Below are 12,936 nucleotides of genomic sequence, written 5' to 3' on the forward strand. Positions count from 1 at the left end.
ACAATGTTCACCTCCAAATAGGTAAAGTGATGAACAGTGGCATGTCTGATCTTATGAGCAGGCTTCTGTCCCAGCTGCCATCATTTCAGCAATTTGCTGTGTTTTGTTTTCTGTCAAGGAAATGCGCAGTGAAGGCACGCATGGGGCAAAATGGATGAGCACATAAAAGGTTCAAAACCCTCCAGTGCTGGCAAATCACTGAAGAGAACAACCACCCAACCACAGATAGACTAGAGAGAGGAGGAGGGGGGGAGGGAGGGAGGGAGAGAGAGAGCGAGAGAGCGAGAGAGAGAGAGAGCGAGAGAGAGAGAGAGAGGGAGAGAGAGAGGGAGAGGGAGAGATGAAGCCAATGTTTGTCGTCGAACTCCAGCAAATATGAGAATGGGAAGATAATGGCCCACCGAGAACAGGATGACTGAACCTCCGGAATTATCAATTTGGGTCCTTTTATGATGATGCATACTGACAACACCAAACCTGGAGAAGAGAGTCTGGACAGCAAGGGACAAAGGATCGCATGTTTTTTTTTTTTGTGGACATGTCCAACCATTCCTCACACCATCCTCATGTACTGAGAAGGGATGGTAACTGAGTCCAGTATGACATCTTGCTGAAATCATTGGATCCAACATCTCCATGGAGGAATCACTGGAGACTTCTGCGGTGTGTGTGCGCGCACAGTGTGTGCCGTAGCTCTACATGAGCCGTGATAAATTGAGCACTTTCATGGAAATTGCTTGGAAATTTCGGCTCAGCTGAAAGACATACGGGCAGCAATAATCACACACTCACACACACACACACACACACACACACACACACACACACACACACACACACACACACACACACACACACACACACACAGAAGTCAGCGCCGGCGATCTGTGTGTCTCTGCAATAAGTGGCTAATAAAAAGCAATAAATTCTCTAAAATAAATACAGTCATCCGGTTGTGCGCCATGGGCGACGACGCGTCAAACTTCAGGGGAAGCAGCAGGACCGGCGTCTCATCACCAAAACCCCGGACTGGTGAGGATCACGGCAGAGCGGAGATTCTACTGAATTAAAACTGGTCACCGCAGAAAAACAATGAGATTACTGGTTTTTGGATGACTTGTCAGATGAACACTGTGACAGTTTTTGATGTTATTCAGAAAACAAGATTCAGATCTGGGCTGTGCCGGACTTGGTCACTTTGATTTGTTCGCGCGGAGATCAAGTGGCGGAGAGAGACATGAGACGTTTGGTTTTGTGCTTGAATTGAACGAATACAGCCATATATCATTCAATCAATAAGTTCAAAGGGGAATCTTTCATTTTATTTTTTTTTGCACTATGATGGAACCACCACCATGCTCGAAGAAGAGCCTGTCCCTGTCGCTCCCGGTTCCCCGGGAAGGACAGGCGACTCTGAAGCCTCCGCAGCATCTTTGGAGACAACCCCGCACCCCGATCAAAATCAAACACCGGGGGTACTCCGACACCGACCGGCATCACCACCGGCACATGGAGCGCTCAGACGCCGTGGATACGAGCGACCGACCAGGACTGAAAAAGTCTCGGATGTCCTGGCCATCCTCCTTCCACGGGACCACAAACACATCCATCGGAAATTGTGTCGGGAATAGACGGTAGGCGAGAGAGCGGTGTGCATTCCAAACGTCCCAATAATAGCCCATGACAGCCCACAAGGCATATGCGTAAACGAGAGGGGAGGAGGGGGGGGGGGGGGGGGTGCATTTTAACGAGTGCGTAATAACGCAGTGTGCCTGAAGGGTTAACAGATATGAAGCGCTTTCTACCGGGAGGCGGGACGCGTGGGTTTTCGGTGCTGATGCGTTATGCGTCTTTGGATAGACTGTCAGATGGGTATGAAGCGCAAACCAGTCCGCCCACTCGAAACGCAGGTGCAGCATCTGTGAATACCAGTAAGGTTTTTAAAGAGCGTCCACATGTTGGTTGATAAGAGACACGATCGAGGCTCAGTCGGTCTAATGGCACCAAAGGTCTAGTGGGTGCGTTCGAGCGTGCAGCACTGAGTCCAGCCTTTATCAGCTTGTTTGCAGAGGGAGGTTTGGGGCCCAGTGGAACAAAAGTGCCCCCCCCCCCCCACCCCCCTTTCACACCTTTTACTAGGATGCACCCTGCTGAAATGCCCTTTAGCAGAGCAATGAGTGCATGATTCTGACATCTGACCCCTCTAGGTATTGTAGATGAGGTTGTGTTGAAGAGAGGCTCTCTGGTTAAAATAAGATGTGGCAAAGTTGTGAACACAGAGATGGTTTCATCCTCTGATCAGATATTACAGCGTGAAATAAAAGCCTGCATCAGGGAGAGGACATCAAACACAGCAGCACTATATGATGCATACACTTCACCAGCTAACACCTAAATCAAATTACACCATGCATGTTAATCAAACAGATTAGATTAAATGCATTTCATTAAGTGAGTCATGGAACGATACAATTTTGATACGATTACCGTGTCCTTCCACAACAACTGCTCCATTTATCTTCTTAAGAATGCAGCGCCTGGTTGTTTGTGCTTCCATGAAGGACACGTCTTTAAGGACCTCACAGAATCCACACCCTGTTCAGTGTGGACGGGGGTTAGGTGGCCTGTTTACGTGATTATGAGGCCCTGGGCACATGTACAGGGCCTCCACCCCTCCTGCAGAAGACAACAACTGCAGATTCAAAGAGACAGTTTTTGGCTCTCTGTGTTGTTTTGCATCTCTATCGTTTCGCGTCTGTTTTTGGCCTTTTTGCATCTTGTTGTGGTTGTTATGCATCTCTTTTTGGTAGTTTGCATCTCTATGTGGTATTTTTGCGTCTCTTTGTGGTATTTTTGCGTCTCTATGTGGTATTTTTGCGTCTCTTTGAGACTTCCCAACAAGAAATGCGGTAACTTCAACAGAAAGCTCTGGCCGAGGGGCCCCTCACCTGTTGGGCCCCTGGTTCAGTGATCCCTCCATGTGTTTCACATGTTCATGGATTTTAGGAAAGCTTGTCAGAGAGAGAAAGTCACAGCTATAAATGTTGCTTCTCCAGTTTGCTCCCTCTTCCACTCTGTCCTTTGTGTGACCTGAAATCCCCAGATGTTTGAGTGAAGTGAAAGAAGTAGTGAACATGTTGGACTGCGTCTGACTCCTCTGTTATCTCACAGAGGAAGCCCAAATGTGCCTCTTCCAGAACAGCAATGCATTAAACAGGATGATTATTAGACTAATAGCACATCCCAGAGTGTTGGGTCTCGAGGGGAATGTTGGGGTCCTGTTTTAAAAAAAAAAAAAATGCTGTTATTATTTGTTTTCTTTCTGTTGTTTCTTCTAATGTCACAGACGGCCTTCCCGGGAGGCCCCTGGGAGAAGGGCCAACTCCAGCTGACTGGAGGAAGGGCTGATTTGTATTTTAGTCCTCAGGACACGCTCTGAGGCAGTCCAATCTTTAGTGCATTGGGACTCACTCTGCCTGCCCTTTTCCTTCTGTAGGCGGAGAGAGAGAGAGAGAGAGAGAGAGAGAGAGAGAGAGAGAGAGAGCGAGAGAGAGCGAGAGAGAGAATTCGATTCCAACAAGCTCAGTTCTCAGAACACACCAAGCTGACTCCAACTATGTGTGTGTGTGTGTGTGTGTGTGTGTGTGTGTGTGTGTGTGTGTGTGTGTGTGTGCCTTAGCTCATCCTTGAGGTGATGTGTACGGTCTGTGGGTGTTTGTACTACACATTGGTCAGGAAGGAGGGTGCAGGGAGGAATGGAGGCTGGTAGATACGATTTGTGTGTCATCAGTAGTGGTCAAATGCGGCCTGCACAATGTGTGTGTGTGTGTGTCTGTGTGTGTGTGTGTGTGTGTGTGTGTGTAGAGGTATTTATGAGAGGGCTGTGCACAGGTCAGTTTCTGCCCTGTAGCCCGAATGGATTGCAAAAGGCCTCATTTGATCTGTTTTCATCTCAGAGGGAGGCCAGGGGGATCTCCGTTGTGATGATATTGCTTTCATTCTTCTCACACAGAGTGACTGTATATTCTGCATGCTTACTTATGTCCCAACGACGGATGCTTCAGGCTTTATGAGCATCGAGCCAAGTTTGTTTTTAGCTCAAGGCTTTGAGTCCGGCCTATGAAAGGTGGCACCGTGCGCATCTGCTCTCTTTAATGTACTACATGTCTACAATATGGGGGGGGGGGGGGGGGGGGTTCTTTACCTTAGAATAGGACATTTATATCTACATGGAGCCGGTTCTCTTCTCAGAGATGGCTGCCATGTTTCTACAGGAACCCAGAATAGACAAACCACACACTCTAGATTGGGCCATTCACGTCTTTCTCTCACCTTCTCAACCTTGGTGTGCGAGAGAAGTTTCAGTTGGCTGCAACACTAGAGGCCACCAGATCCTACACCTCTAATGGAAGGAGTTTTAGCTCAGTACAAACATGTCTTTTCCATTATAATGACAAATATGGTAAGCTCACATTTATTAGCCGCAGGAACATGAAGTGACTTTGTCGCGGGAGAGTGGAAAAAAAGAATTGGTCTTTGATTGGTTGGGCACTGATGGACCCAGCGATGACCTTATTGTCTCGATGAGGCAGACCGTTCCATCACTGGAGAGTCCGGTCAAGACCTCATCTAGAGGTTGGAAAGATCAGTCGGCCCTGAGAGATGCTGGTGAAATTGTTTTGGGACAAGTTTCATGGAAGAACAGATTGCACCGTGTTCCTCTAATTGAGACACTTGCTTTTGAAAACGAAAACCCACAGCCGCCAGTCTGGGGAAGGGCAGCATGCAAGAGGGATTCTGGGTGTTTAGCATAATTGTTTGAAGAATCATTGTCTGCGACTGTTTTTACTCGTCTATTTTTGTCACTGTGTTGTATCCCACAAAATGGCAGTCTTAGTGGCAATCAGCTCCCCCCCCCCCCCCCTCCTCAAGAGTGTCAGTCTGCCTCCTCTTCCCACCCCCGGGTGTCTTTTGTTCGACCGCCTTGTCTGTCCTTTTGTCAGAGGATGCTAATACGAGCGTATCAGTCATCAGGTCCCATGCCCAATATACGCTCTGGGAAGTTCCCGCGCCAAAATGACAGATCTTCCCGCAATTCTGTTGCTATGGTTACTTGTTTTTGTGCATTTGTAGAATTGATTTTATTTACCCAAAAAAAAAAGAAAAAAAAAGGCAAAGCCCGCAGGCATTTGACGGGCTTGACTGTATAATTTGTCAGTATGCGGCGGATCCCACTGGATATGCATCATGACTTGTGTGTTTATAAGGTGAGAAAGTGAATATTAATATACCTCTGCAGTCTGCCGATAGTTTAATCACAGCACAGAACCGGTTTCCTGTTCAGTCCCCTCAACAGTTTCCAACCAAAGCTTCCCTCCCTCCCTGCCTCCCTCCCTGCCTCCCTCCCTGCCTCCCTCTCCCTCCCTCCCTCCCTGCCTCACCCTCCACTTCATGCATTCTTTACACCTTTTTCTCCCCCAAGCTGCGATCCAGGGCTGATTTGTAAGCCGGAGCTGCTCTTTTGCCCGCATGCCTGCCTGACTGACTGACTGATTGACTGTATTAATAATTTACTTCATAATGAGGTACAGCTCCTGTTAATTACCACAACAGCTGTATTATGTTGTTGATCATACATTTACATTTCTACAAAACAAACAAAAAAAGTCTCATGCAGACAGTTCTCAGGAATTCTTCCCAACGAATGTGTTTTAACGGCGTTAAAGAACTCTTATCTTGTTTGTGTGTAGTGGAACCATCTGTTTAAGCTCCAGACTGCGCTCCTCTGTGAATGCATTGTGCTCTTCTCACTACTCTCAGCACTAATTAGTATCTGGAGGCAGTTCATGTACTGGAACGGCGCTCGCTACTGGTTGGCTCGGGCGGATCCCAGAGACCTCAGGTAAAAAAAATCCCTCCGAGATCTTAAAGCATCAACACCAAACCGGCTGTTTGCGCAAAAAAGGGATACGTATGCAGCTCTCATCCAAGGTCCCTGGTCATGTTTGTTCTCCTCTTATCCCTTCGTCTCATCGGAGGAGGCTCTCACAGGCTCTTCAGATACTCAGGCCATTGGTAACCGCATTTAGCACAGTCGGTTTGCTTCGTGAAACCTTGGCATCTTTGCATTTTAATTACTTTCACACTGAATCCTCTTGAAGTGGCGACACACTAGTCATTTGTTTTTTTTTTGTTTTTTTTTTGACAAGTGTGGATGGGCAAGGATCCCAGCAGGAAGAAACAAAGTGATCCAAAAAAAAAAATCAAAGTTGCACAACAAGTCCACCTGTTACCAACAAAATATCGCCCAGTTTCGGTGCAACTGGTCTGCTTACATTTCATTTTGTCTATAACAGCGCCCAGTCCTTAATTCCTGTTCATCATCTTCCTTTGTCATGTTCATTAAATCACATTAACTGAACTCTGCAGCACAGTTTATTATGCGACAGTCTCCTCTCTCAAGATGTCCAGTGTGATTGCAGTAAACCTCTTTTTTTCTTAAATCTCTTCTGATCTAATAATGTTGTTTGAGTCACTCTTTTGTCCATAAAAATTACAGCCTGTGATTGCTGCTCTTCTCTCCTTTTGATCCTCTCAGTGCTTCATTCCACCCCGGTGTAAATAGGGAGCATTGATTTCATCTCTATTTCTGTTCCCCGCTTTGTCTCTCTATTGTGTGGCCCATCTCGCCGGTTCCCTGTAGCTTCTGAGATTCTCTCTGATAGCCTTGTTCTTGCTTACAGCGACATTAAGTCTATCCATCCCTCATTTCATCCCACTCTCCCTCTCTTGTCAGCTGATATCATCAGCAGTCTCTCCCAGCTCCAAGCCATATCTGAGTCTCAAACCTTCACATCCCCAGTGGTGGAATGAGCTGCCCACCGCTGACTGTGTGCGGTGCCTCATCTCCATCTCCTCCTATATTCTTCTCCTTAAAGGTGGTTTTACACCGATGTAATTCTACATTTGTCATTCTCCAGCATTTGCTTGAAAAATAGCAGACTTCAAGGGCAGAGCCGACACAAAACACCTTCATCACGTGGCTGGCAATCAGCTGCCATTCAAAGAGGGAGTTCAAACAGTGCATGTGCATCAAAGAGCGGCCCATTTAAAGCAGAATCAGTTAATAATTACGCTGTGTGATGAAAATACAAACTGAAAATCATCCTGTGTGAATTCAGACTGAACTTTTCCTTGGGTTAATTTTTAATATGTCAAAAAAAAAGACAAAGCTTTTTAAGTAGTAGTAATAGTAATTTATTCTTCAAGCCCATCGGCACAAAGAGGAACTAAGAGGATGAACCTTTTTAGTGTAGTCAAGTCACCCACCTCAAACCAGGAATTTAAATGTCAACATGTGCGGCGTGTTCAATTTCAAAATAAGTGGTAGTCTTTCGCCCCTCAGCGAATAGCTCTGCTTGAGATTTCTGAGATGTATTCACGAGGCAGGCGTGTGAACGAGGATATTGAGTCCATGTCGCGTCCCAGGAGGTGAGACGGACCACCTCCACACAGACACAGTCGGCCGACTCTGCTGCCGCGGCCGCCGAGCGGACGACCCCGCTGAAAATGTGCTTTAGGCGGCTGTCTGAGCGCATATCTGTCTGAATGACTGAGACTGACAAACCCTCTTGTCAACTGTGTGTCAGTGCACACACACACACACACACACACACACACACACACACACACACACACACACACAGATAGTGGAGCAGAGAGGATAAATGGCGTACACCTGTCAGACTAATGCGAGGTACGTCCGGGGAACGTAGACAGAACCTGGTTCAAAACAAGAACTCACAACAAATCAGAGCAGAAGAGGGATGGGGGGGGTGGGGTGGGGGGCACCTGGAGACCACGTTTGGCACGGCCAGACACGGAGGAAGACGGCGTGCTGGCTCAGCTACCTGCTGATGCCAGCGTCTCTTCTGAGGTAACACTTCCAGACCTCCCACCCCAGGACAGTGTTGTTGCCAAAAATTACTGGCAGATTGTCAGCATCACTGGACGGTTATGAAAGAGTGTCGGTCCTGCTTAGAGAAGAGGGACAGATGGCATTAGTAGTGGCGAACCATGACACGGACTTCTTTACTGTAACTCTGTGGCCCAGTCCCAGCCAACTGTGTCCAAAGCTTTGTTCAGAGGTTCATTATTGTTCGGTTCACAGTACACACACATATATACTGCCTGGTGCCTATATATCATCATTTTATGTCAAGACAGTGTTGAGATATAGGGTACGCCTGAGACTGAAATATAGCAGGAAATGGTTTGTTTTTCTCCAATCTCGGTCTGACTCGACGCCGCTGTTGTTGTGTGAGCTTGACTGGGGAAAAAAAATGCTGCAAACAACAGTAAATCATATTTGGATGCTATCAGAACAATAACAGCACAGGGGCTTTACTAATTGTGACACTACATATTTCATAACCTGTTAATTAGGAAAGCAGAAAATCAAGTCAGCCAGCAGATATTTATTGTCGTTTGAGCTGTTGTTGGATGGAAACCTTGTAAAGCTCAAGCAATGTAGCAATTTAATAATACTTTGTTCCAAGTGAAAGTCCTGCAATCAAAATATTAGTTGAGGCGGAATCTTCAAATTGGCCATTTGGGTGACTGTGTCATTCTAGGCACTGATTGATTTAAATACAACTTCAATCAGACCACTCCACATGTTTCTATTCAACAAAAAACATAACCCATCGGTCTATGTGGACAACTCAGGCCTGTTTTGAAGACCAATGCCTTTAGGATGAGTGCAGTACCACAATCCATCCACCAGCTGGAGACATACACCATGTTTTCACGTCAAGGCTGAGGATAGGCTGTCTGATGCTGGAGGAGTGCAGTGTGCAAATGCTCCTCCAGAGAGGCACCTTATAGATCTTATAGTTGGAATCTGTGGAGTCTCAGCCATCATAACGACACATCGTGTGCAGGTAGCATCAAGTAGCAACATTGCTAGCATAGCACCACCAAGCACACATGCACGTGTGCTCATTTTGTTGCTTGGTGTTGGAATTGAGTTTTGTTTTGATAAAACTGGTTGTCATGAGCGTCTAGCTGAGCTTTTGCCGTTTTGTGTGTATACAGGATGATTATGTTGCTACATGTTGGCGTTTATGTGGTGTTTGTTGAGATGTGCGCTTGGGTTCAAGAGGTCAAATGTAAAAGTATTTTATGCCAAAAAATGACTCTTGTGATTGTTATACTGTTATAGCTATTAATGCTATTGATGAATTAAAGTGTAAGCGGCGTTTTACTATTGAAGCTGGTCAGGGCGGAGCTAATCTGTAATGTGTTTCATTTTATGAGAAGATCTTGCATTTTTTTAGGTACAATCTTAATTATAGTGGAGTAAAAACTATAATATTTCCCTCTGAAATGTAGTGGAGTAGAAGCAGAATGTTATGGAAAAGTACCGCTTGAGTACTACTAATTTTACTATAAGTTGTTTTTTTCCATTACAGACATTTTTCATGTTTCAAACTGTAAGGGCTTAACATTCCTTGTAAATGATTGATGCGTAACATTTACAGGTGCAGTGCCTTCTGCAACACAGCAGCGTATTTTTTTACAGTATGTTGCTGTTGATGTGTTGATTCCAGCCAGCTGAGGCTTCTGCTTAGGAATGCATAACGCGTGTTGCTTCCTGTCTAAGTCGAGGCAAAATCATTTTTTATTGCTACTGAAACTGATAGATTTAGAAACCCATGAAAATACAACAGCTGCAATAGGTTTTTGTGAGGAGTATATATATATATATATATATATATATATATATATATATATATATATATATATATATAACACCGGCAATCTGTGCAGCTGCAACACGGTTTGTGGGCACACTTGAGAACTTTACATAATGCATGAAGCAGCTTATGATTTATAGCCGACTGAAGGTGTTGTATACAGGCTGGTTCTTCTGTTGCTCCTGACCTCTCCTAGATCAATGTGTGAGTGTAACCTGTCTTGTCAGAGCAGTGAGCCCATTTCTTGTAGGTCATGTTCATGTTCACACATTAACACTCAACATTCAGGCTGTTGGAGGGCAGAGAGGGAGCAAAAGAGAAGCATGGCCCGAGGGTTCGCCATGGTATTTTCATTTGATGCTCTACTTTTCAGTTTGAGATTTGGATGTTTTTCACAGATTGCGTGCTTATTTATTTATTTATTTTTATCTTGGGCCAGCTTCACAGCAGGACGTTTTACTGCAAGGAACATCCATCATTATTCCCTCCTCCATTGTGCAGGATTTCTAATGATGCTGACACAGACTTGGAGGTTATTTTACCCCCAACTTTGCAAAGTAATTAACACCACTGAGGCCCGTTTCAGAGTTCTCCGTCTCTCGTTGTTGTTGTTGTGTGTGTATCAAGGGGCTTATAGTGTGATTACTTGTGTGGTTTGGGGGTTTTGTTGTGAGAGGTTTCCTTAAAGAAGATCACAATTGAGTCTGAAATGCAGCTTCTGTTTTGATCACAGCTTTTTGGATTTTGGTGTTGGCATTTTTTAAGAACTTGAAAGGTCGCTGGTGCAATCTGAAGTACTGGCCCAGCAAAAGTTTTAAAGTGTCGCTAAGCAAGAGAAGCGTCACGTCAGTTGTTAGTCCTGTGAGTCGTTAGTTTCCTTAGTTACCTGAGTTGTTAGAGTCGTTAGTCCTGTGAGTCGTTAGTTTCCTTAGTTACCTGAGTTGTTAGAGTCGTTAGTCCTGTGAGTCTTTAGTTTCCTTAGTTACCTGAGTTGTTAGAGTCGTTAGTCCTGTGAGTCGTTAGTTTCCTTAGTTACCTGAGTTGTTAGAGTCGTTAGTCCTGTGAGTCGTTAGTTTCCTTAGTTACCTGAGTTGTTAGAGTCGTTAGTCCTGTGAGTCGTTCCAGTACTTTTGTCCAGGAGACCACTGCTAGGGTCCAGAGAGAGACGAAAAGTCAACCTTTTTCTTGTGAATGAGTCGCTAGTGAGTCGTTTGTCAGTCAAGTTACTGTTAACCGCGCTCTTTTCCTAAACCTAAGTGGTTTTGTTGCCTAAACCTAACTTCCTGTAGAGACAGAAGCTTATTTTGAAAAAGACACTATGCATGTAACAAGTGGAAACGGACACAAACTGACACGTCCAAAAGTGACGCTAGAGAGGTACGTAGAGTGTCACAGTTTACAGCTTATGTGTTGACCATAAAATGCGAAACATCTTGGTTTAAAAGAAGTCAAAGTGAAGAAGAAGAAGAAGAAGCGAGTGCTCCACTGCCCATACTGTAGATGCTGCCTGCTTTAATAGAACACAACCCCTGAGCCAATTCCTTTGCATCAAACAGGTGGGACGCCGACACCAGGGAGAAGGTGTGAAGATAAGGAGAGTGGAGAGGAACAGAAGGTAAATGTGGCGAACGAGGAAGCGCGCATGTGTCTGGAGAATAGAGAACGAGGGCGGTTGTCTTCACAGATCCTCGGCAATTGTGTGTTGTGTCACATCAAATTTGACGCAAGGCCTGTCTGCGAGTGGTCGCGTCCCTCGCCACTCGCGGCCGCGGTTGCACAAGCCAGTGATGCTGTGTACACGCAGGCCGACCCTCCTCTTTCTCAGGGTGCTATAAATAGGGGGCAGAGAGGCCTCGGGCTCTCAGTGTAATGAGATTAAACCCAACCAGCCTCGGCTCCCAGTGTTTTATTGAGCTTCATTCCAGTTTCCCGTTCCGTATTTCAATAAGGAAGATATTGAGTGTGGCTGCTTCTGCGTGCTAGAGTCCACGTAGGAACACTTGGTTTGTGCATCAGTATGTCAGTGTGTGTTTGTGTGCATGTATGTGTGTGTGTGTGTGTGTGTGTGTGAAGGCTGCAAGAGTGAGAGATAATGTGAAAGACTTGTGTGAGTATGTGTGTGTGTAATGTCCTCATTTTGCACCCCGCAGGGCATGGCACAGCTCCTAAAGATGTTTTCATCATGATGGTAAAACGTGAGACATCGCATGAAAACGTCATGAATGCCTCCCCCCCCCACCCCCCCACCCCCCCCTACACACACACACACACACACACACACACACACACACACACACACACACACACACACACACACACACACACACACACTTTGCTTCCTGACTTTTCCAGCAGTTTCCATATTTTTCACGTGAGGCCTGTCTGTTGCTGCAAGTGGAAAAGTGATCAGTGCAAATGGGCTCGTTGCAACGCGTCCGTTGAATCCTGATCTGTGGAAGGCAGACGTGGAGCCGCACTGGCACGGCTACTGTGGCTGAACGCCTGCGCGCGAGCATGTGCGAACGCTTTTGTGAGACGGAAAGTGTCTGGGGACATGCAGAGTGGGAGACATCCATTCTGTTTGGACATACTGCTGATTCTCACAGCCCATATTCCCAGACTCTGACGTTTTGGATACGGTCTGCTAGACTCCGACTGCTTTTTCTACCGAGCCGCTCAGGCCCCATTACCCAGTCACAGCTTCTTCCTCCATCATTTTGCCATCAGTTAGGGAGCCCTCGGCTCCCCAGGTCCACTCGATAAATCTATCCGTTTTTCATCTCCTGCTTCGGTTTCCATTAGCGGGAGAACAAAACATTCTAAACATCATCTGTACCTCTTAGACTCATTCATCAGCTAAAAGCTAACTGCATCCATCTTTTACAGTATTGTTGTCTTAGTTTTATTTAGCGTGGACAAAAACAGCAACCTCTCCAGATTTAGGACATGTGACATTTGCTCAGGTCTGGCCACTGAAGTCTGACAGATGCTGAAAAGTTCAAGCTGCTGGCGTGATGGGAGGAAAAGAAGTGGAGACAGAAAGGGTGCATTTTAAATTGGGGGACAATTTTGAAAGTCTAAGAATATGGTGCTCAGGGACAGGAGGGAGTGACTTATAACAATAAATATGACAGACACACGAGGCGTTCACTGCTGCAAGGCAATGGCCCTGAGGCTG

The 12,936-nt window shown here is 45.9% G+C and overlaps 1 protein-coding gene across 1 annotated transcript in view; it reads left to right on the top strand.

Moving 5' to 3' along the window:
* The first annotated feature begins 297 nt into the window (after nucleotides 1-297).
* pde4a (phosphodiesterase 4A, cAMP-specific) overlaps nucleotides 298-12,936 on the top strand; it is a 44,444-nt gene continuing 31,805 nt past the window's right edge. Inside the window, exon 1 of the mRNA XM_068727981.1 lies at nucleotides 298-1,634. Coding sequence (XP_068584082.1) covers nucleotides 1,339-1,634 — 296 coding nt within the window. The 5' untranslated portion in view covers nucleotides 298-1,338. The remainder of the gene's footprint in view (nucleotides 1,635-12,936) is intronic.

This window comes from Cebidichthys violaceus, unplaced genomic scaffold (assembly GCF_023349555.1).
Source record: "Cebidichthys violaceus isolate CVI_PGR_0920_01 unplaced genomic scaffold, fCebVio1.0.p SCAF_40, whole genome shotgun sequence".
Classification (NCBI taxonomy): domain Eukaryota; kingdom Metazoa; phylum Chordata; class Actinopteri; order Perciformes; family Stichaeidae; genus Cebidichthys; species Cebidichthys violaceus.